Source organism: Echinops telfairi, unplaced genomic scaffold, assembly GCF_000313985.2.
Source record: "Echinops telfairi isolate 266 unplaced genomic scaffold, ASM31398v2 ScPeMD7_11;HRSCAF=52, whole genome shotgun sequence".
NCBI lineage: Eukaryota > Metazoa > Chordata > Mammalia > Afrosoricida > Tenrecidae > Echinops > Echinops telfairi.
In genome coordinates this window covers 27,535,599-27,561,880 of record NW_022103908.1, presented here as the reverse complement: position 1 = coordinate 27,561,880, position 26,282 = coordinate 27,535,599, and the positions used below count along the sequence as shown (strand labels likewise).

The 26,282-nt window shown below is 35.9% G+C and overlaps 1 protein-coding gene across 1 annotated transcript in view; it reads right to left on the bottom strand.

Annotated features, from left to right (window-relative positions):
• LOC101652626 (coiled-coil domain-containing protein 71-like) overlaps nt 1–5,189 on the bottom strand; it is a 44,944-nt gene extending 39,755 nt beyond the window's left edge. The window contains exon 1 of the mRNA XM_004707964.2: nt 5,107–5,189. Within this exon, the coding sequence (XP_004708021.2) occupies nt 5,107–5,189 (83 nt within the window). The remainder of the gene's footprint in view (nt 1–5,106) is intronic.
• Between the last annotated feature and the right edge of the window lie 21,093 nt (nt 5,190–26,282).

Genomic DNA, 26,282 nt, shown 5'->3' with positions numbered 1-26,282 from the left:
TCACAATTCAACATTTAGTAGTAGTAGCAAACATTGTTCTGATTTTTTTATATATATTAAACCATTTAAATCTCACATCTACCCTATATGGTTATTTCTGTTGTTAGTTACTATCCAGTTATCTCTGCATCATGGCAGCCCCTTGTATAACACATAGAACAGTTCCATAGACTTGTTAAGACTATGACCTTGTGGATCAGATCAGCAGACCTCTCTTCTAAGCTAGAACCCTTTGTCTGGTTCAAACAGCCAACCTTTCAATTACTAGTAGAGCACTTAACCGTTAGCACCACACAGGGGCGTGACTCGCTCTGGTAGTTATCACCATCATTTCTGTGTTATAAATGAGCGACAGGAGTCTTAGAAACTTTTACAAGGATACACAGCAGAGCTGAGTGTTGCTCTGAAACTTTATACATAGGCAGCCTGACTTCAGAATCTCTGATTCTAATCGTAAACTACACCACTACTAGTATGACAGTGCTAATGCTGTTTGTTTGTTTGTTTTTTAATGTTATTTGCCACACTCATCTTTTGGGTTGATTTATAGAAAATTTAATTTCATACTTTCCTTCTCTCACTAGTTAATGTTTGTGTACTTTCAGATATTTAACTGATGTAAATCAGATAGTTTAACCTTCAGTCAATTCAAAGGGAATTTTATTTGTCTATGCTCTGATGTTTGGCTTCACTCTAACAAGGCTTTTATTCACTGTAAACTATCTAAAAAAAGAGAAGGGAACATGGCAGCGATGTTTATATGAGGAAACCCTTCAATGTCTAGGCTTCTAATGAAGCTGCTAACAAAGCAAGAAGGCAGGGATTATACTTCACCAAAGAAAATTGGTTGGCAACCAGAATTCAAAATAAAACTCAGGGTCAGATCACAGACTCACAGTGGGGAAAATTATATAGAATGGAGGAAGAACTTTTTCTCACCATATTATTTCCTGCATAGAGACCATTCCTAGGAGACTATGCAGACTCATACCTGTAGCGAGATGAAAAGTGCTCCGTCCGTAGAATCAAAGCCAAAGAAAGAGAGAAAAATAGAATAGCAACAATAAACTCCACCTTCTTATAATCTTTTAGAAAAAGGAAGCAAAAGTGATTCTGATGCTCCCATTAGGCACTGTAAACTATTTTAGGTAAAGGATTTTATTGAAAGCATTTCTACCTGCTTAAGGGGATAATACTATTCTCAATGTCATTAAAGCTTCTCGAGATTTTAATGTGTTCACATTCTTCAACTTTGCTTTGCTTTTTCACAAAAGCACAATATTGATACCATTGGCACTTGTTCAGAATATTTACTTAAATAGTGAGTTTTCCCATAGTAATTTCATCCCAAAATGTAAAAGAAGATAGATTCTAAGTGTAATACATATACATTGGAAAAATCCAAACCGCACATAAAGATATAAGACCATAAAAATTAGCTGAATTTTTCTCAGACATAAATAACTCAATAACATATTCAAATACCATACATTCTTCCAAAAAATAAATCCATTTTTGCATGACAGATTTTATATTCTAATGTAGATATAATTAATAGTTTGGACTTAAGATTTTTTTTAAATCATTTTATTGGGGGCTCATACAGCTTTTATCACAATCCATAGATCCATCCATTGTGCCAAGCACATTTGGACATATGTTGCTATCATCATTTTCAAAACATTTGCTTTCTACTTGAGCCCTTGGTATTAGCTCCTCCTTTTTCCCCCTCTCTCCCCCTGCCCTCATGAACCCTTGATAATTTATAAATTATTATTATTTTGTCATGTCTTACACTTACTGATAACTCCTCTCACCCACGTTTCTGTTGTTCGTCCCCCTGGGCAGGGGTTATATGTAGATCATTGTGATAGGTTCCTGCTGTCTGGCCTCACCTCCCTTTACCCTTCTGGTATTGCTGCTCTCAATATTGGTCCTGAGGGCTATATCTATCTGGATTCCTTGTGTTAAGGGAGTACTTGAGTAGAGGCCCAATGTCCATCTGATACCTAAATACTTAACACAGAAATATTTGTACAAATATCTATTTCCCTATCATTATAGATACATATATTTACATATGTACATGTCTGTATTTAGACCTCTATAAATGTCCTTTGCCTCCTAGTTCTTTCCTCTATTTCCTTTTACTTTCCTCTTGTCCCACTACCATGTTTGGCCTTCATTTGGGTTTCAGTAATTCTCAGCTACATTGCCCTTGATCAAGCCCCACCAGACCTCCTATACTCTCCTTGCCATCAGTTTCAGATCACTTGTTGTTCCCTTGTCCCTGGTTTGGTTGACTCCCCCCTTCCTTTCTTCTGGCTTCATTTTCCTCCGGCAAAGTTGGTAGCATTGTTTTCTCCTCCGGATTGTTTATCCCACCTATCTTATCTAGATAGATATGCAGAGACAATCATAAGTACAAAAACAAGACAGAGCAAAACAAACCAACAATAACAACAAAAACCAAAAATAACAACAAAAACAACAACAACAAAAGAAAGGCTAAGAATAGTTCCAGGTCTATTCACCCTTAGGAGTGCTTTATGGTCAAGTCTGATGGGGTGCCACGCTCTGGCCCCAAAGGCTGTTTTTGGTATTCACCGAGACTTCATTGCTTTGCCCCCTTGCTGCTCTGTTGCATGCCCTTAGCGTTTCACCCTGGTGGGTTTGGGTCAGATCAGGCACAATTCCCACACTGTGTCTCCAGTGTTGTTCCTGTAGCACAATGAGACAGTGAAGGATGCTGTGTCTCTTGGTGAGGCCGACCCTGTGGTCCTCTCTTTGCATTGGCTGCTTTGAGCTGGAATATCATCCTCGGGGCATGGTGAGCCAGGATGTGTTTCACTCCTTCTCCATCCCTCTCTGTTTGTTCCATATGCTCTGATCAGTCGTGCCCCTCCCCGTGAGGCTCAAGAATTTTTCATGACAAGTAGGCCTCCTATTTTTTTTAAGAAATCCTGATGGATTTTTAATAGGATTTCAAGTTTTCCTAAATATCGCCATAGATACTATACTTGTAAATTTATCTTTTCACGCTCTTTCTACTACATCTTTTTGATACAAAAGGAAATAGGGTATTAAAGAGTATTCATGTTTAAAACTTTTAGCAATATGTCGAATTCTATCAAATACAATTAATATGGCTTTCTGTTGATAGGCTAATAATGTTTGGATGACTAATGAGGTGAAGGCATCCACAATAAGTTGTCATATACTTGTTTCATAGAAGTTTCCTTTCTTAGGAGGGTGAGAATAGGCCCACTACTTGAAGTATGTAATCAATGTGATTGAATCATAAATGGAATTTTTAAATTTTATTATTTATATATTATTCCATTTATTTGTTTAGAAATTGATATACTAACAGGAGTTCTGCAGGTGTAATGGGATACACATTGAGCTGCTAACTACAAGGTTAGTGGTTCAAACTCAGTAGTTGCTCTGGGGCAGGAAGATGAAACTCTACTTCTGCAAAAATTTAAAGTCTCAAAACACCAAAGGGCAGTTATGCTCTGCCTTACAGTCAGAAATGAAGGAATTTTGAATATGTTAATAATTTTATAGTAACAATGTTTAATAAAGCTTGTTTTAAATTTTGGTATATATATCTAAAACTTGTCTTTCAATAATCTTATAACACATAGCCGCCAATAATATATGCATATTTCTTTCAAATATCTTCATTAACACTAGAAATTGTCAAAGTGAAGAATTCTTGCTCATTCTTCTCAATTCACAATCAACAAGTCAATCGTCACCTGCTGGTGGTTCAGAGATAATAACTGCTTACCAGAGTAGAAAGCCCAGTCTTTCTCCAGAGGAGCTGATGGAGGTTTTGAACTGCCTACCATGCAGATCATAGCCTAACACATAACCACTATGCCACCAGGGTTCCATTGCTCATTTTTGGTATCTATTAAAATGAATATTTCACTTCCTCTTTTATAAGGTACCCGCCAACATGGGCTGCAATTGCCCCCAAACCGTGAAGAAGTCGCCCCGGCCTTCATTGAGAAATAAATACTGCACAGGTCTGGGCAATGACTTCCAGACCAACGAGGGCTGAAAGTGCATAAGGAGATCACAATAGCAAGAAGAGCAGCAACAGGATAGCATGCGAGATCACACACGTGTTGAAGCTAATTCAGAGAGGCCCCATGAGAGGTAACTCCATCAAGTTACAGAAAGAGGAGAGACTGAAGAGATAATTAGTTACCTTCCTGAGGTCTCACCACTGGAGCAGATCATTGAAGTACATCAGACACTCGTAGAATTTTGAAACTCTTGGACATTGGTAGACTGAGTAACCCGTAGGTCGCACAATTGGGAAGAAATCCCTAACACCACGAGGAGCTATTTGAAGCTTTCCCTACAATGCTGTAATGTTTTCAATAAACCTGAAACATACACACAAAAATTTTTAAGGAATATTTCATAAACACGTTGGATCTCTTGACTAACACTTTACTTTTTCCCAAAGAGGAGTAATTTAACAATTTAAGACCAACAATTTCTCAGTTGATAGCCTCTAATATTTATGAGAGATTTTCTCGCCTGTCAAGAGTCCTACTAGTAGAGTGTGTTACATGTGAGGCTGCGAACCACAAGGTCAGTAGGAGCTCTTCCAGAGGAAGATGAGGCTTTTTGCTCTCATAAAGATTTACAGCCTCAAGACCTAAAAGGTCATTTCAGTTCTGTCTTATAGGGTACCTAGGAGTCAAAATGGACTCACGGGCCAGGGATTTGACTATCCTGTGATGGGTTTTCCTATCAATTGATTTAGAATTATAGTTCCCCAAATCCCCTTGCCTATATGATTCTAGCTTAGAATTTTCCAATAAAGAATTTATGTGAGATTTTGAAAGTGGGGTCAGGACCCATGCACATTGAAGCCCTTGAAATCTGAAACCAAGATAGAAAGCCACAGAGGGACTGGCAGGGCCCAGTGTGTTCTGACCTTCTTCAACTGCATGCATAGAATTTTTTCCACCCAAGGTCTGGAACCAATGACCGAAAAAGTCACCACACCAGATAATTGGCTGCAGACCCAGAGAAGCAATAGCTCCCATCAACAACTCCACCAGCATCCTCTTCAGGTACCTTTTGGTGACCACCAGGGCCTGGGCTTTCAGATCTACAGATCCTCCAGATGCTCCTTTCAGATATCCATTGTCTCCTTTCATTGTTACACACTTTAAAAAACAAGAACGCCTTTGCCCCATGCTTCTCTTTGGTTAAACCTTATTTGATAAAAGTTGGTCTCCTTCCCCTCTCCACCTGGACTTGTGAGAAGCAGTGGTTTTGATAAGCATTATTGTTGCATGCTACTATGTCTGGTCCTACCCATCATGGACATAGGAGACAGAGAACAACCGCTCCACAGGATTGCCTAGGCCAATACTTTTTATTGGAGTTCATCTCTAGGTCTCTTCTCCCTGAAGTAGCTGGTGGGTTTGAACTACTAACGTGTGGTTAGCAGCACAGCACGTAACCATTGCATCACTAGGGGCCCTTAGGTCAACATTGGTACTCTATAAACTCTAACTTACATCCACATGAGCTGTCCCGAGGTTTGGGGTTAGTAAACCCATTTTGGCTCTCCCCTAATATGTTCACCAGTCAACTCGTTATCAGTAATGGAGAGGATGTTTTTGTTCTCCATTTATAAACTTTTCAATCTTGCTAATTGGTTTATAATGTACGTGAGAAAATAGGTGTGATCAAAGCGACCCTTCTCAACTACCTCAAGGTTACTCTGACTCTGTTTTCATCTTTACTGATTAAAAGAGCAAAATTAAATGTTATGAATATTAAATTAACATTTTACTTGAATTTTAATTAGGTAAGATTTTTTTAAATTGTTGATTCACAAGTTGAAGTGCATGTTAGTCTAAATGTTAGATCATGCTATTGATGGGCAGATTTTAATAGACCTTATATTAATTTTCTCTTAAATTTGACTAAATATTACTTTGTTTTATAGATGTGCTTAGTTTTGTATACTTTATTACATGTGATGAAGTATTTAAGCCTTGGTGGTGTAATGGGTTATGCATTGTGCTGCTAACCACAAACTCAGCAGTTCCACCCACTCACTGAGGCTTCCGCTCCCGTTAAAGATGACAGCTTTGGAAGCCCACAGGGCAGTTCCACTGGGCCCATAAGATCTATTGAAATAAGAATGGACTTTGTTTCATGAGGATTTTTAAATTATGTATACTTTTATTTTTAATACAATAAACTGTATGAACATTTTTCTCAGTAATTCTCAGCAAACTTTTGATAAAATGATGTTCTGTTTCTCAAAACAAAATGATTCACTCGAATAGTTTATATGGGAGAACATTTGACTGCAGATCTAAAGGCTCCTGTCTCAAACCCTGGTTTCAACAGAAGAACCCCTCTTTAGGGTAGTCTGGTGGTCCTATCACGTAAGCTTTGGACTTCTAACGACATGATCAGTGGCTCAAACTCATGAGTGTTTCAAAAGAAAATGGTGAGGCTCCCTGTTCCCACAGAGTTGACAGATTTGAAAACCTTTTCTAGGGTCACGGTGAGTTGGAATCTAATCAATAGCAGTACTTTGTTACTTTTAATTTCTTGTAGGTTTTATATGTTTTAACCTTATATTTGCTTCCTTATTCATGTGTGATGTATATAGACACAATATTTCATAATATATAAAAATGAACACACATGGCTGTTTTTGAGAATGATTTTTTCTGTTCTATTAAATTGACTTCTTCTGGAATCTATACATAAAATGTAATTTAGTTTCTGTCGATTACCACCTACCCCAAATTGATCATTTCAAAAATCTGCTTGGTTAGAAATTTAACCTTCAAGCTAACTTAAAGGTTTAATATGAGAGGGAAGAAAATATTTTTACTCAAGGTTTAATTGAAAAATTCTGTTATTTGCAGATAATTGGCCAATAATTGTACACTTTTCCTTACTTAGTGTTTCTTGCCATCATCTTTTATATATCCCAATCAAAATTTATAAATACCTTTCTATATCATCTGTATTCCTTAATATTATTTATTTCTATTTTATCCACGTATTATTTAATATTCAAAATTATCAATTTCATAAATTTAGTTTAAAATCTATCACCTTATTAAAATAAAATTAAACATATTTTTACAATTATTTATTTTTCTCCCTCCCCATTCCCACTCCTTATCTTTATTTTCCATTTAGTAACCAGAGCTCTGGTTGTGTAGTGAATGGTGCATTGAGCTACTACCCACAGGTCAGTGGTCCAAAGTTACAGCTGCATGAGAGGTAAAAGATGAAGCTGTCTGCTCTCAAAGTTTTAAAGTCTCAGAAATCCAGGGGCAGTTCTACTCTGCACTACAGGGTCACCATGGTCACAAGAGACTCAGTGGCAATGAGTTTATTTTGCTTTACTAACCCCATGGAGTCCTGATCACACCATGGTTGAGTTCTAGCTTGCTAGCCACAGATGAGAAGACATTGATAAAAGGCCTCGAGAAAACCCTATGAGGCAGCACTACTGTGTTCTACTAGATAATTATAAATTGGAATTCACCCTGTTGCACACAACAGTATTTATCCAACAACTATCCCAATGAGAAAGGGTTGGTTTTTTGTTGTTGTTGTTGTTCTGTTTTGTTTGCTTATATCTGAATTTAAGAGATTATTTTTACTTTTTTACAATTAAGTAGAATTCTGACCTTTATTTTGAAATAAATATATGATGTCAATAAACATCATATATTTCTCTTTTAAGCGTATTCTTAATCTACTTACTAATAAAATTAATTCTATTTATATTTTGGCTTATAATGTCAATTTGATTCTGCTAGTTATCGTTGCAATATATGGCTTAGCTACATAGTTAGTGGTACAATATAATTATCTATAAAGTTCTTATTTGTCATTGCTTGACATCAGAGTTGTGTAATATTTGTGAAACAATCGTGAATTATTATTTTAATGCCATTGAGTTCTGTAAATAATATTAGAAATATCTGTTCTTGAACAGAGGAGATACTTTCCATGCCCTCTTTTGTGGTTCTATGCTATGCCTATAAATATTTCTTATTCATATTTTCAGTCAATTCTTGTAATGTACACTTTTTTAAACAACCAATGTCCTCTAGCTATCAAAATATATCCTCAGATGTATATAAATAACTTTCTCTACTTTCTTAATTTGTTTATAAATAATCATTTTCCTATTTCTAAGTTATTTTAATATCTTTATGTATTTCTTACATAGTAGTTTATATTGTGAATTATATACTTCCTACAAAATAATCCTTTTATTTACTTAGGATTTCATTTGCTGATGTTTAAAATTATTTTGTTCCCTCTACATGCTTCTTAAAGCCTATTTTATAGTTATTTTAATAGATTTTGGTATCAAATTAATATTCAGTTTTATTTTTTCATTCGGTTAATATTATAGTCAGCACTTAGGATATATTCCATGAGTCTTGCTAAACAATACACTTACACATATTATTCTAATTTTATAGATTTGATAATGTTTGAGCAATTTTTATTACTAAAAAATATCATTTGGAATACTTTTGTAAATTTTCATGAAAACAATATTTTATTTACATCCTATAAACATATTAGCATCTATAAATTGAGTCAGAACTCTTCCAGCAATGTCAAGAATTCTGATAATACGCTAATAACTTCAGAGTTAAAATACACGAGGGACCCCAAATTTGTTTGGACAGACAAACTAACAGAAAAAAAATTGCTTGAGCATCCTAGTATTTATGAATAAAATAAGCACAGGTTTCTGACAGTACACACACAGATTAGTGTGCAACAACTGTACCTTAGAGATATTAGAAAAGCATTAAGGAAGAAGTATTGACTGTAAAGAGTCTAGACATACAAGCTAAACAAAGAGAGTGGATGGGTGGTTAAGAAAAAAAAATAAAATGTATGGACAAATGGGTGCATAATGCCAAAATACTCATTATTTAAAATATGTAATTTATATTAATTTTAAAATGAAGCAAAAAGACAAGTTTTCTTGAAGTTTTTAATAATTCCATAGTAATAATAAATTAGTATTTGGTGCCATTGAGTCTATTGTAACTCAAGTGAACTCCTGTGTAGAGGAACACTGCTTCATAACATTTTCAAGGTTGTGACCTTTTAGATGTGGCCTTGTAGGTGACTCTGGGTGAGTTAAAATGACCAAACTTAGGCTCACAGTAGAGTGTTTTACAGGGACCCCATAATAAATATGTATCGAGCTTTTCCATATTAAACATCATGCTTAGTAGATTTACTTTACATAATAAATCTGTGAAGAAAAGATAATTATTAATTCATAAATGATAAACCCACGAAAAAACAAATAAGTTATGCCCATATTTACAGTGCTAGTCATTTTAACTTATCCTCTTAAAGACTATGTGCTTTTATTTCATTAATCTATACTTATTCCTCCTTTCAAATGCGATCAAAATCAATAATAGTAATATTTTTTATAAAGGTATATGTTAAGCTATAAAGCGAAGTATAACATATCAGTAATGAAAAATTTAAATCTAATAATGTTTGAGCATTAGGCACCACTTCTAAAGCCCTGGTGATGTAGCGTGGCTGCTAACTGGAAGGCTAGGGTGCTGAATGGATCCCAGGGGAGAAAGGTGGGACACTCAGTTTCTATCAAGATACTAGGAGTAAGAATAGACTGTATAGCAATGTCTACTTCATTTCAGTCTAATACACTTTCCAAATATCAATTACTCATCAAGAATAGAAAATCACATTTCTCAGTCTGCCCAATATAATCATTTACAAAGTCATTAAGCATTTGAGAAAATGTTATAAGGAATACATATGTATGTATGTATATATATTAGCCTTAGTTCTATTTTATTTTTGTGTGCCAGGGGAAGTTTAAAAATATATATCATTCTTTTTATTTTTAAGATCTAATATATTTCAATCTGTTATAGAAGAGGTGTTTTTGTTTTATTTTATTTTGTTTTAAATTTGTTAAAAGAGTTAATAACTTTCAGAATAACCAAATGAAGAGCTGGGCACATTCACTTTCCTAAACAGAATTTTAAAACTGCACAGAAATGGTCATAACCAGTCACTTAAAGGGTCTAAAACCTGACCAAATACATAACACAAATGGAAAACTTGTCTTACGGAAATGTTCCTGAAGATCAATAAAACAGAATGAACATCTATGGGGTTTACTAATAAGAATAAATACGCCTGTGCTCTCCTTGTCACAATTCCCTGTAATAGAAATTCTATCAGGCTGTGTGACCTACCATTTTAGCTTCCAGAGGGGGCTGACATTACTTGGAGCAAAGCAATAGGGACCCCAAAAGCAATCAATCAGAGAAGACCAATCTCACAGCTAGCCTGATTTCTCAAACTGGTTGGAGCAAGCAAGTGACAGGCAGATAGGCCAAAAATTTTGCAAGTAGACCCAGGAAATAAAACAGTCAAAGTGGACTTGAAAAAAATCCAGCATATCCCTAATGATTTGTATAACAGTATTTGAGCATAGGGTCATACACTCACTCAACAGGACGCCCTCCCTGAACTGCTCTGTTAGATGACTGTGGCTTTGTGGACTGAGAAAGTAAAACGTAGGGCAGACGTCTAAATGGCCTGTATTTTAGATGTATTCCACAAATCATACACTGATCCATCAGCAAACAGCGGGAGCATTACTGGCAAAAATATCTAAATACAACCTTTGACCAATAATTGGTGATCACTGAGCTATGCTGACCCAAGAGAAAATGCATAAGAAGCAAATATTAAAAATCAATACATATAAACAGAGCTTATACTCAACAAGGGAAACTAATTCATAGAATTAATTCAGGAAACTCATTAAATCAAATATAAATACAACTTATCAGGAACTGTTCCAAAGGGTAGGTGAGAACCAGTACTCTTTCTACAATATATTATCTAAATATACAAGTTCCAACCAAAATTAAGAAGTCTGAAAAGAAAGAGGAAATTGTGCCACATGCACTTGAAAAGGTAATCCATAAAGATTGGCTTACGTGGTTAAAGATATTAGTACACAAATATAACAAAAGAGCTGTTATAAAAATGTTCTAAGATTTAAAGAAACCAAGAAATAGTATGATGACAATGATTAATCAACTAGAAAATATAACTAAAAGACAGAAAATTTTTTTAAATTTACGAGAGGGAATTTTGGAACTGAAATGAATATTTTAAAAGAAGAATTAAACAGTAGCTATGAGTTGTAAGAAGAAAGAACCAATGAATTTGATGATAGATGAGAAATATTCTGCAATCTGAGTAACATACAGAGAGAAGAAAGAGGGCATTGTCATCAAAGGGCTGAAACTACAAGGCAAAGGAAAAACTTTGGAAAACAGAAATTAAGGAAAGAAAAAATAAAACAAATCAAGTGCAAAGAATCACAGAAGACTAGAAGCCAGTTGATGTATAGTCAATGTATTGAAAAATAAAAATAGTCAACAATAAGTTCTATATTCAGAAAAGAAACAAAGGGAATAATTTCAAAAGCACAAAGCAAACCAATGAAATATCAAAATTTAACAAAATAGAATTTGTTGATAACATAATTCATTTACAAGAACTACTAAAGCTTCTCAGGCTTTTCTAAGATGGGGGAAGACCCCTAATTCAAATATATATGATCGAGACTTTACTAAGTTTTAAACTAAGCAAATCATGTGGATGGGGACTATCATCTTCATGCCCCAAGGAGTCATAGACACATGACTAAATTATAAAACATAGGGAAAGATATTTTCAACAAAATCATGATTAGCAGCAGATCAAGTCATCACAGTCACAGGTAGAAGAGGGATCGAAATTGGAATATATAAACTATTGTAGAATTGAGAAATTTGTAGAACTGGTGCTGACATCTCCCTGTGTTTGTGTTCTATTGTGACTCATAAGTATTCACCCTGGTATTCAAGTTCCCATCAAGGGTACAATTCCCTGAGGGTGAGATTGTCCCTCCCTGGCTTGGCCAGGGAATTTGCAGCAAGATAGTTTCAAATATACTCTACGTGAGGCCTAGCTCGTTTCCCTTGCTGGTTGAAAAACAGCGGGGCACGGTGTGTAGCTGGACTACACAAAGAGGGACCAAAATATCAAACCAAACTCCCTGCCACCAAGTCAAGGCTGACTCACAACAACCCACTGTGGATTGTGGAAGCTGTAAGTGTTTATGGGAGTAGAAAACTCAACCTTTCTCCCACAGAGCTGCTGGTGATTCCCAACTGCCAACCATGTAGATTTCAGCCCAAGTAGCCACCCCACCCTCAAGGTCCCTCTACATAAGGAGGGCCAGGGAGTCTAATTTCACACCAGCCCAAAGTCAGTTCTTAAAAGGTAGAGGTCAGCTCTTCCTTAACCCTCCAATGTCCTCTTTTCTCACTGTCTCTCCCCTGGCGTTCTATTTCTCTGCTGGGTTTGATAACTCTGCCCCAACCACAACAAAGACATTTCTTGGTGTCTTGGTTTTCAGGGTTTTTTCTGGGTTATTTGCGATGCTGATTCAGAACATTGCGTTGGATAGAGCACATCAGCTCTTGTTTCTTAGATATGGCATTCCACTATATTTTCAGCCAATAAACGATACTAATTTATTGATTCATCATCCTACTTTGAAATATGAGAAAAATTAAGACCCACAAATTACAAGACAAAAAGTTAAGAAACATTTTTAAAAGAATTAGGTATGAAAGGACTTCTGAAGGAAGCTTCTGTGGATTCTTGGTGGCTAGTTGGTTGTGTACTGAGCTGCATAAGGTCAGTGGTTCAAACCCACCAGTCACTCTGCAGCCTTTAAAAGATTTAAAGGTTTGTAAACCCAAAGGTTTGGAAACAAATTGGAATGTTTGCTGTTCTGTAACAATACAGGTAAAATGCTAACTTCAGGAAAATTCCTAAGCTCATGTAGTTTGCACTGTTCAAATGTGTCTTTGGATCAAAGGATACCATGTGAAGTACCTGAGGTTACCCAAAAAAAGAAACACATTTTTTTCAAAGCTATGTATTTAACTTTTGTTTTCCAAAACAAACATCACCTTCAAAGTACTCTCCATTCATTCTTAGAAATATTTTTCAAACTCATCTGCTTGGATGGAAAACAGCATCTCCCTCATTTTTTTCTTCACCTCTTCTACATCTTCAAATCACTGTCCTTTCATGTCCCTCTTCATTCACGTGAACAAAAAGAAGTCACACAGAGCAAGGTCAGGAGAGTAAGGTTCATGGGGCAAGAGAGGCATGCTTATTTTTGCCAAAACCTGGCACACTGAGATGGTTGTGTGTGTCAATGCTTTGTCGTGGTGGCAAAACCAGTTCCCTATCAGATCAGGCCTTTTTTGTCGCACACTATTATCCGATCTTTTCAGAATCTCTAAATAGAAAGTGAGATGAACAGTGTACCCTGGTGGAACTATCCCCCCTCACATCAAAACAAAACAAAACAAATGAGCATCATCTTGATCTTTGATTTCACTTGACGAGCTTTTTGGGGGGGAACATGGTATTGATGGCATCTTCCACTGGTTTGACTGATGTTTGCTTTCAGGCTCTAAGAATAGTACTATTTCTCATCACAAATAATGACCTTTGTGAAAACCTGGGTCGCTTTGGAGTTGTTCTTTCAAAGCACAGCACGGGTTTCCCCTTGATGTTCTTTTTCCTGGTCAGGCAGAACCCAAGGCACACATTTTTCAGCAACCCTTCTCATTCCTAAATCTTCATTAAAATTCACTGAACCAAGCTCGATAGCTTCCTCATCTCTTCAAAGGTCCGTCATTGGTCTTCAAGCACAAGTGCACAAATTTTGTTGACATTTTTACCCATTTGGGAAGTTGACAGACGTCCAGAATGAGGTTTGTCATCAATTGATATTTCACATTTCTTGAAACAAGAAAACCACTTGTACACTGGAGTTTTCCCCATAGCAGTGTCCCTGTAAACTGTTCAACATCACAACAGTTTCTGTGCCATTTTTTCCAGAGCAGAATACTAAATTCCACAGCCTCACGTCATTCTCTTAAATTGACCAACACAAAAAAATGAGATTCCTTTGAAATTACTTTTATGAAAAAAGTCACTGTGACCAGAGAGAACCTTTCCAGGTCACAGCCCTGGGTGCACTAACTCAGAGCAAGTTGCTGGATGATCGCCTAATGGGAAAAATGCGTACTATGAAAGTTCTGCCCTGTGGAGTTTTTTTTCTTTCCATTTTGGGGGTATCCCCTTGTACAACTTGAGCTAAAAGGGGTCAGTTCTTCTCTGCCTTTTAGGAACACTAAGAGTTAGAATCAATTAGACAGCAGTGAGTTTTTCTTTTGGGTATGGGAGTCTGTGCACCATGTACAGAAACTACACATGGGATACTATAAAACCAGAACATAGCTTGAGAAGAGTGGAAAACGAAAAATAAATTTGAAGAGACATCTATGTGGAAGGTTTGAGAGCCATCAAGTCAATTCTGACTCATGGGACAGGGTAGAACTGCCCCAGTAGACACTTAGGCTTTAACTTTAAGGGGGCAGAAAGCCTTATCTTTCTCCATGAAGCAGCTGCGCATTTGTCAGTCACCAGTCCATCCCGTAATTCACTTTGCCACTAAAAGACAAGAAGCAAAACTCACTGCCGTGGAGGCAACCCCACTCATCAGGAGAGGGACAGGGCAGAACTGCTCCTGTGGTTTTCCACGGCTGTCACACTTTACCGGGGTAGAAAGCTTTCTCCTGCAGAGTGGTTGGTTTCAGCTGTTCTCAATGGGGCAAGCAGCTCAAAGCATAACCACTAAGCCACCAGAGCTCCTTTAATTGTACCGAAATCCTTAGATAGACTACCAATAATAAAGATAGGTGAAATAAACAATGAAACTGAAGTATGAAAGTTGGGACAGTACAACAAATCTTACATAAATAAAAGGAAATTATAATTAAATACTATGAACAATCTCATATGAAAAATTAGATGACATGGATGAAATGGAGACAAGTCTATAAAGACATAAATCAGTTAAAATAATTCAAGAAGAAATATACAATCTGAATATACCTATAGAAAATGTATATTAATAGTTTAATTATTAAATTACTAACACAAATAAAAGCCTATTGAAGTCACTGGTGAGTTCTATCCAACATTTACAGAAGAACTCCTCTGATGCACATTAGGCCTAATCTGCTTTTCAGTATTTTCTGGGATTTGTTTGTTTGTTTGTTTTTGCTTGTTCATATTGGGGTTTATCTCAGATGTGTTATGCCATTGGGGTCACCCTTTGGAATGTTTCCTGTTTTTCAGTAGATGAAACCCAGATTGATGAACCTATAGGGACAGCAAGTAGAATGAGGGTTTCTGGTGGGGACAATGAGGGCTGGGGTAAAAGGGAGCTGATGTCAAGGAGTTCAGGTAGAATATGAATGTTTTGAAATGGACTGAGGTGGCAATTGCACAATCCTATTTGTTGTGATTGAATGACGGAATGATACAATATCTGTATTAGCTTCCAATCAAACAGTTTTGAAAAAAAATAAAGAAGAAATTACATAAATCCTCCCCAGACTATACCACAACATAGAAGGGAATGAAAACTTCCACCCTTGCACTTTGGAGTCAGGAATTATCGTGATGTCAAATCTAAATAAAAATAATAAGAACACTTCCTCCAGATGAGCATTCCTCTTGAGTTGGGAGGCTGGGTCCTTCTGTAGTATTTCAGCAGACTGAAATCAGCAACGTATAAAGGAGATTTACACCATGGCAAGATGACTTTATGCCAGGAATCCTAGGTTGGTTTTATATTTGAAAAGCAATTAATGTAATAAGATATTAATGAAAGAAAAAATTTAACCATTTCAGCAAATAAAGGAAAATATGCAAAATAGACTAACAAAAGAAACTATGAGCAGAAATTAACTTGCTCCGTCTAGAACAGAACTTTTATAAAAACCTTAAGCTAACATCATCCCTAGCGTAGAAAGACTGGATGCAATCAGGATGAATTCATCAATAGAAGCACTCAAATTACAAGGAGAAAAAATGCGTTCTTCACTCGAGAAGACAGGGCATATTCAGACACACCACACATAGGCAAATTTCAAAAAACATCATGCTACATGAAATATATTAGAAGTAAAAATGAAAGCATAATGTAAGATTCCATTCATGTCAAAAGTCAACACAAAGCAGATCTCTAATTGCCGAAGGCATGTTAGTGGTTTCTTGGGACCTTGGGTAAGACCAGGGAACAGCCGCAAACAGACCTGATGGATATTTCTGACAAATTATTTTAAAGTTGCATTCTGTTGGTGGTTACACAACTCTGTAAACTCAGAAAGAATGATTGGATTTTGAACTTCAAATGAGTGAATTTTATGGTAGAGAATTTATACCTCAATCAGGCTATTAAAAATAGATAGACCAATAATTTAGTTAGCATCATTCTCTTTTGGGCTAATGGCTATAAAAAAGATTGATTTTTACCTGTGAAAAATAGATTTATGAAATAGATGATTTGTCCAAGAACACATAAAAGGGAAGTTTCAGGAAATCAATCATACCAACACATTGAATGCTTAATACCCAGAGAATATGACATTGAAATAGTAAATCTTTATAATGAACTAAAATATTTAACTTTGTTTTTCAAGTTTTTTTAAAAAAATTATAAACATTTAAACACTGTTTTGTAACACTCACATATTGTTAAAATCGTGCCTTATTAAAATTAACTTTAACATTATTATTTTTTAAACATTTTGTTAGGTGCTCATACAACTGTTATCGCAATCCATACACACATCAATTGTGTAAAGTGCATTTGTACATCATTCTCAAAACATTTTCTCTCCACTCAAACCCCCGACATTAGGTCCTCATTTTTTTCCCCTCCCTCCCCTCTCCCCCCTCCCTCATGAGCCCTTGATAGTTTATAAATTGGTATTTTGTCATATCTTGCCCTGTCGGACGTCTCCCTTCACCCGCTTTTCCATTGTCTGTCCCCCAGGGAGGAGGTCACATATAGTTCCATGTAATCGGTTCCCTCTTTCCTACCCATTCTCCCTTTACTCTCCCTGTTTCACCACTCACACCACTGGTCCTGTAGGGCTCATCCGCCCTGGATTCCCTGTATTTTCAGTTCCTATCTGTACCATTGTACATGTTCTGGTCTAGCTAGACTTGCAAGGTCAAATGCGAGTCATGGTAGTGGGAGCGGGGAGGAAACATTTTTAAAATGGAATCTATAACTTCTTTTAAGTTAACATTAATAAAATGAAAGCATAAAGTAATTTTGAACAAAGACACTTGACACACTCTAAATAAAATACAAAATTTAAACTTTGCTCAGCTGAAACTTTTCTTTTTGACCTATGAAATACTTAGTTTTCAAACTTGGTCAAAAACTCCAAGATTTTTTCTTTGGGGATATAAACATCATTTACTGATCTTTCTTCAGAACGTTTCATGATGAAGATCCAGTGGGGAAACAAGCAGGTGAAAGAAAGGAATAGAAAATGAGGAAACCGAGAGAGAGGATCAAAGCGCGTTATCAGTTTATATATTTATTTTTAACGAGGGATTGACTTTGAAAAACAGCAGTGGAGCAATTCAAAGGTTTCCCCGGATTGTCTTTGAAAACCACAGAAAAATGATTCAAAGTACCTTTTTATATTGAAGGTGAATACCAGATGATAGAGGAATTAAATTGAAAAAAAATGTAGTTATGTAGGTGCTCAATATTTTGGAATCTGAGCTATATAATCTGTGGTTTTCTCTGTTTTTCTTTTTGCTTCTACTGTATAAAGAGTTTCTTGTACACATTTTCCTCAGTTCTATCTTTTAAGTTCATTCTCACCTGTCTCTTGTAAATTATTAAAGCGCCTTAAAATCCATTGACGTGGCCTGTTTTCACAATGCATAATAAATATTGTTGTTGCTGTTGGGTGTGGTCAGGTGGATTCCAACTCCTAATGGCGCCAGACAACACAACTAAACATGAAACAGTACTCCACTCTGTGTATCTCTCACAACTGTTATGTCCGAGCCCACTGTTGCAGCCATTGTCTCAACCCATCTCATTGATGTCTTCCTCTGCTTCATTGACCCTCTTCTAGAAGCTCGTCCTTCCTGACAATCTGTTCAAAGTAGACCAGACCAAGTCTCACAGTCCTCATTTCTAAGGGAGTACTTCTTTCAAGTCAGACTTGTGTTGGTCTTCTGGCCCATGGTATGTTCAACTTTCTTTAACAGCACCATAATTCACATTCATCAATTCTTTTCCTGTGTTTCTTATTCCTGATGCAATTGAAGATATCATGGTTTCGGTCAGATGCACCTATTCCTCAAAATGACATTTTTGTTTTTAATATAAATAGGCAAGTATAAGTATCTTCATATATGAGAAATATAAGAAAAGTTCATTGACTTGGTAGCTTCACCAAGTTGTTTAATTTGTAATATAGTTAAAGCTTAAAACCTTAGAATCTTAAGAGTAAATGGGATAGATGGTCATTTTTATATTAGAACATAATGTCTATAATTTCAAAATATAATTGAATGGCTATTCTACACATGGGGGACATAAAAATAGTCAGAGAATGAATTCATTTTGAATGTCAATGATATTAAATAATAATTACCTTACAAAATACAGTGCTTGTGTGTGCCTAAAAGTCTTTAACTCTTTCAAATATGAATGGGCTGCCAATGAATGACTGAGATTTGAAGAAGCAAGTATTTTATTTGAAATGGTTCTTCATGTTTATATTTAACAAATATATACAAAATACATGTATTACAAAAATGTTCAAAAACTCTGACCCGTAGAACTCTATAAATTAGCACCCACTTTTTACATTTTCCTTTCTGTAATCTGGTAAATATCTTCTGAAAATGTTTGGAAGAAGGGATATCCATGAATGAGAATGTGATAGAAGGATAATATCCTGGGAAAATGTAAACAAATAAAATCCTTAAATATTTATTATACCGTAAGTCCATCCCCTTACCACCCAACCACGTTGTCAAAGGAAAAACCGAGAACAGATGGCTTTCAGCAAAGTGCTGTACTTCAGTCTCAGTAGTAGATTTGTTGCCTAAACTTTGAAACAAAATAGGCCATTGTATGACTGACTGTCTTGGAGCTGAAAACAAGGAGTCAGATTTAATAACAGAGCTGATTTCTTTAATTAAGAAACCTATTATATATCTAAAAAGTACCATTACAGACATTGAAAGAATAAATAGTTCTGGTTCCTTCTAAGGATAAATTTCAGCAGTCATATTGAAAACTACTGACAAGGTCAAATCTTTTCTTTTCAATGATTCAAATTGTTTTGAGTATTAAATGCTTTAATTATCTCAAGAAAGTAATTAATAAGCTCAGTTCGACCATCAAAAATTCCCATCAAATTGTGCAGCATTCAAATGTGCTTTATTTCATTTATAAATGGGACACATTCTTTAGAGTGTCATTTTCTTCTCTCTCTTTTTTTAAACCTTAAATGTTAAAAGGATGGGCAATAGACCTCAGGGCATTCCTTAGCTTCCCAATCTGGGCTTACTTTTTTTTTGCTTTGAGCTGCATTTGTCTAGGCTTACCAAGGAAAGTTAAACATAGATTTACAGTTCACCTTGCCTATGACATGCACAAGTAAAGAACTGTTGTATTCCTTTGAAGAAGAGCTTTGTTTACCAAACTTTCTTAGTAATCATTATAAAAGCTGGTATCTTTTATTAGTCTTGATTCTGAAACAAAGGAAAGGTCTTCCAATCATTTATTAAATGAATATTTCCCAAGAATTTCCATTTCTCTTCAAAAGTGTCTTACAACTAACCTTGGGAAAATGTATTGTGAAAAATAGAGTAGAGAGACATGATAAACTAGTCCATCAAACCAAGTTTTGGGTTATCAAATTGAAGCTGACACAGTGACCCTCCAGGACACTGTGGACTCCTCCCTACTGTGAATCTTTACCAAAAGACGCTTCCTCGTCTTCTTACTTTGGAGGGGCTGGTGAGTTCTAGCCATTGACCCGTACCACCTGTTACCCACTCTACCAACAGGGATCCTCACACTAGCCCAGGGAGATGTACAAAAGAATGAGGACACTTAAAACTTTTGGAGCTAGAGTGGCACTGTGTGGTAGGCATTTGGGCTCCTACGGTCAATGGTTGAAACCTACCAGAAGCTCCACAGGACAGACATGAAGTCTATTTGATCGCATGTATAGTCTTGGAAACTCTATATATGTGATGGAATTAGTTTGATAGCTGTGGGTTTGCTTCTTCGGTTTTAGAGGCTATGCTAAACTAGGTAGTTTTGCATGACAGCACCAAGATTTGCTGGTCTTTGTTTGCTTGGTTTTTTTTGTAACTAGATGTTTTAACAGATCACCAATTTAAGTAACTAACAATTAAACACAAGTGTCTCAAATGTGCCTGAAATTCAACATATAATTATAGTACATGGATTTTTTATACTGAATTTCTCACAAATAGAATTTGTTCGACTAATAAAGTGGGTAAATACACAGCTAATAGTTGCTCTCTCATATGAATGTACATTTGTATTTTTATTTGGGATTCCTGGTGGCACTATGGAATAAGCATTTGGCTGTTAACTGGCAAAGTCAGCAGTTCAAATCTACCAGCAGTTTTAAGGAAGAAAAATGAGGCTGGCTGCTCCTATAAATATTAACAATCTCAGATACCCTATGAGGGTTTTGAAAGTTAAAGAAAATCAAATCAATGGATTTGCTGTGGTTGTGAGGTAGCATGGAATTGGTTGTGACTCAGAGCAATCTTATGTTTAACACAACGGATTTTTGTTATGTCTCATTCTCAGAATGGTTGTTAAGATCAATGAATACTATTTCTTAAATCCTTTCTCTGCCAGCTAACTGTGATATTAAATTTGAGGTGTTGCTGCTTTATCCTTCTGGAACCACATAGGAAAGGAAAGCCAGGTTTAGTTTCCCGTGTCATGATCACTGCTTTGCATACAACAAATGTTATTAAGAGTCATAAAACTATATAGCCATGGTATTGTGTTCAATGACCTCCTATGTTAGTGAATTCAACAGATTGACTTTATGGAGCATAGAATAGGGATTATTATTATTATTATTTCAAATGTGTAAGAGTAAGCATTCTGTTTGAACTAATCTATCCTGGGTCAAATTTATATGTAGCATTACCCACCTACATGCCCCCCGCATTCCTCCCATCCCCCAACCAACCATAACAAAATCAGTATACTATGGGTGGTCAGACTATACACATCTGAGACCAAATATGCCTTGGAGGTAACCAGATATTATTTAATGAATTAGGGGGAAAAGAAAATTTATGAAGAATTAAAATGAGAAATGTAAATTTAGTAAAGTTAATTCTTTCCTTCTCACCTAATATTTGGATTCCCCATTTTACAAAACACAAAAATAAATTTGATTTTATTCTTCATAATACTCTTGTAAAGTATAAAATATCTTTAGAAGATCTTTAAGGAAGATCATTTAGTGGTAAAACTCCTACCCCACATTCTATATTTTAATAGATTCTCTTCCTGAACCTGAGACTTTAGGGGAATAACAGATACTTAGCTGGGAAGGAACGAGATGCAAGATGTTTAATAAACTATTTGCACCTTTGAAAATTGCGAAGGACTCTTAGAGGATGCTCGTCACCCTCACTAACGTGCATCGAGAGCAGCAGCTCTCTCCATGTGTCATCAAAGTATGTGAGAAGTGTCACGGGAAACTTATTACAAATAATAAATGACTGAAGCATGAGAATGCCAAATTTAAATAAAATGACAGCAAATGGAGGATTGTCCCTACAATACTTTACTCACTTTCAGATACTCAGATTTTCTTGAGAAGAGAAAATGGAGTAGTATTTCAGTTGGTGTTCAGGAAATTTACATATATATATATATATATATATATATATATATATATATATATAGAGAGAGAGAGAGAGAGAGAGAGAGAGAGAGAGAGAGAGAGAGAGAGAGTCAGGAAGTCTGACACTCAAATTATGATCCTGTGTCATATGGTCTGTGTTCATGGGTGCAATAGATAGAGAACTTCTGAGCGGGAAGGAGCAAAGACAATTTTTACATCCTTCTATATATTACTTTATGCCATTCTGAGATATTTGCCATTAAGTTACTTTCAAACATTTTATGTTCTCGTGTGGATAGCCTTGCATACAAATGAGAGCTATACCCAATAATCTTCTGATAGCCAGAGCAGCAAGTGGCCACATTACATAGATTGTTAAACTGATTTGATGGCTACAATTATCCTATTAACTCTCACTCTCAGTGATTTTCCCCAAAACTCATTATCTCTTCATCTGTGACACCAAGTGGCCGGTGATTTTGCATCCTCTCCCTGTACAATGTGGGTCAGACAGTGGAGACTGCTAACTGCAATATTGATAGTTTAAATCCACCAGCCACTCCTTGGGAGAGAGATGAAGCTGCGTGACTTCTCATCAGCAGTTCTGCTCTTCGCTCTAGGATCGTACAAGTCCGGACTGCCTGGATGGAAGTGGGTTTGGTTTGGGGTTTCCATTTGGAGGACATGGCTGGTTGAGTGTTCCAACCCATGAGGTCCTCCATAAGAGAAAATGGGCATGTGCTGCAGTTCTACTCTGTCCTCTAGAGTCTCAAGGGGTTGCCCTCAACTTCATGACAGTGGGTTGTACTTTTGCTTTTGTTTTGTCTACACTGTAGTTTTAAATTTTGAACAAGGATAAACTAATCATGATGAGATTGATACATTGCTTATTTTAACAGAGAAAACGAGAGTCTTCAGACTACTCTTTTTTCTGACAGCCAGGTCTAACAGAGTTAAATAAACCAGTTGTATATTAACAATGGAACTCCTGGTTGCATCATTACTATCAGCAAAGTAAGAAGGTGACCAGTGTCACCCCTTTCTTCGTACATTAAGAGATAAAGAAAAAGATGGGTTCAAAACTGTTTAGGGATGCCTCTTCTATGTGCTATTAAAAAATAACAGATTTTAATATTTGATGACACACTTTTCAAACCCACAGATTTCTGATAAGGAGAATTTCAAGATTTTGTATAACTTTTGCAATTTGCCTATTGAAAGACATTTCCTTTGCAATTTATTCTAAGCGTATTTGCTATAATAGTATACACTTTAAATTCAATTTTGAAATCCTACAAAGAGAATTTTTCTGTTATGATTTTTAGATGGAAGAGAGCTCTTCATTTATGTTTTGCTTATAAAATAAGAGATCACGGGGTGTTGTGGCATCAATTCTGCCTCATAGTGACTCCATAGGACAGAACAGAACTGCCTGGTATGGTTTTCAAAAAGCCCTGTTGGTGTTGTGAGTGAGGCATTAGGCTGCCAATCACAGGGCCAGTAATTGAAACCTCCCTGCTCTGCTTGCAGGAGAAAGACAAGCTTGTTTGCTTCCTTATAGGTTTATAGTCGCTGAAATCCTAATTGGGTCACTATGAGTAGAACTATACTCTAAGACATTGTGTTCTAGGGTGTGATCAAACCACTGACCTTTAGGTTAGGAGGCGATCATTTAATCAATGCACCACCAGGGCTCCCTACATAAGAAATCATGTCTTTTCAAATACCAAATCAATTACATAATGCCCAATGACGTCACAGTTGTGTGTACAACAATAAGTGAAAGTTGCATTTCCAATTTTCTGTTCAGAGTATCCATGGAGCACTATCTGAACTTTCTGAATCCAGAGGCTTTCTTATTCCCATAGCTACAGTCTCAGCAGCTCACAGGGGCAGTTCTTCCGGGTCCTCTAGGGTCGCTACGAGTCAGAATGGACTTGATGGGAATGGGTTTGGTTTTGAACTTGAGAAGGTACTTGTGAAAACAAAAGTCATTGATACAAAACAGAAATATTTGAAACTGAATGATATCTTCAAATTTAAGTGGCTTTCTTGTTTTGGATCATCACAAGACTATATTAATGTAAAAATATCAAATTCTTTTCTTTTTTTTAGTTGAAAATGGTTATCATATCTAATCCAAATAATGAGAGTGCCAGAGTGCCAGAAATTATAAGAGTACCAGAGAAAATACACACTAAGACAGAAACTTAGGGAAATGTAAATATTTATCTTTATCTTCTTTTTAAAACGTTTTGTGAATTGGGTGATAGTGTATAGAGCAGATCCATTTTCCATTCAATAATTGAAACATATTTTGTTTCCTATGATTGATTGCAGCACCCACACTGTTATCACTACTTATCCTACTGCCTCCGTACTTCCCTTTTCCTACTCCTCCTTCTCCTCTGAGCCTTTGAGCTCTGTCTTTCAGAAAACACTGCCCTTTTTATCTCAAACGGTTGATTACGTTAAAGTGTGCCCTACCCAAATTAGTATTCTCCTATAGACCTGTATTTTGGCTGAAATTTGAACCATGGGTATATCTTCAATTTTTTTTTAAATGACAGAATTATAAAATAAAGCCAGTTGTTATGAATTAATATATAAATTCTCTTTGAGCTTCCTGGCAGTCAAAGAAGAAACAGAACAAAGGGGGGAGGGGTATCAAAGCTATTAAATCTTGAGAGAAAGTGTATTGTTTCTCTCTTTACATCTACAAGGATTCCTGGTAGCTAGATAAGAAATCCACTACTTAACCAAAGGTCCTAGATTGGAACCCATCAGCCACTCCATGGGTGAAAGATCCAGCAGTCTGCTTGTATAAATAACAGAAACCATATGGGACATCTATTTCTACTTTATCCTATTGGGTCTCCATGAGTCAGAAATGAGTTAATGGTAATGGGGTTCTGCTTTCCCAACTGAGAATGAATACATTTTCTCATGACGTCCTAAGACAAAATTAAAAAGTAAAACTTTAGAATTCAATTAATTCAGGCTCTTTTCACGAGAGGCTAACCTGATAGGATATGATCTACTCTATAGTTTTGGTCACCTGACTTCACTTAATAATGCAATTTGACTGTCCTTTAAATGATTTTTTTTTCATATAAATTCTTTCTAAGTGGCATTTAATGGGAACCAGAAGCAGATTTAGAATGACCCTTTAATCATGGCTGCAAAGATGATTATTCTTTATTCAGATCAAACCTATAGCTATTGGATGCAAGAAAAAAAAGTTAAGGTAGAGAATAAAACGACTTCGAGCTGAGGGAGAGGTGAAGATACTGGTGGAGAGGAATGGGGGAAAAACTAAAATTAATTTGAACGTAAGGAATAGAGTCGCCAGATAGAGACAGAGGCTGGAGTTTGATGGGTAGATGTTGGCCAGTTAAGGAAAGACTATGAGGCAAACCTTTAGTAAGCTACTTTGCAGTAATTGTCATTTAAAAAACTAACAGCAAAAGCCAAAGGACAGAATAATGTGGCAGCCAATATTAATGCTGATTAATCATTTCTTATGACTCTTTCTTTTGACATGGCTGGAGATAACAGCTCTGCAAAACAACTAAATTGAATATTTCATCGGACATTGTTGTTTAGTGATTAACACAGCCTTAGAACTACACATGGCTATTTCATTAAGTCACAAAATAATTTATTTCTGCCAGCCACTCGTTAGAAGTCACAAGTGCTATTTTTGATTCTGGTATATTAGCTTTCCAATCACCAAAAAATGAAATACAAACAAGTGAAAAATGACTATTTTCCACTTGTGGACCATTAAGACCAGACTATGTATACAGTTTGCAATTTATAGCAGCAGCCAGAGCTATTAGATACTGATTTTATTTTATAAAATTGCTCACCCCTTGTTTCTGCTTCCTAAACAAACAAACAAAAAACTTTCTTGTTACTTATTAATATGCTTTTCATATCAGTAATATATATACATCCGCTTACATACACCTCTGAGTTCCTAGGTGTCAGAGCTACGTGTTGAAACACTAACTGAAAGATTAAAAAGCCCACTAGGACCTTATGTAAATAGAAGATGTCTATGAATATGAGGAAAAATGCATATAAATATTTCATGTAGCCATATTTTATTATATACATCCGTATATAGTATTGTGTGGTATAACAATATATCTCATAATCATAGTCAGAAAAATGTTAAACGAAAACATTCTTCTAAGATTTTGAAAGTCACAGTGGTCCTACATGTATGTAATATGTATATCCAATAAAAACTCATATTCTGAACGTATAAAGAATCCTAAAAACATAAAAATGGTAATTCAGCTAAAAGTATCAAACATAACATAGAAACCCTTGAAATCA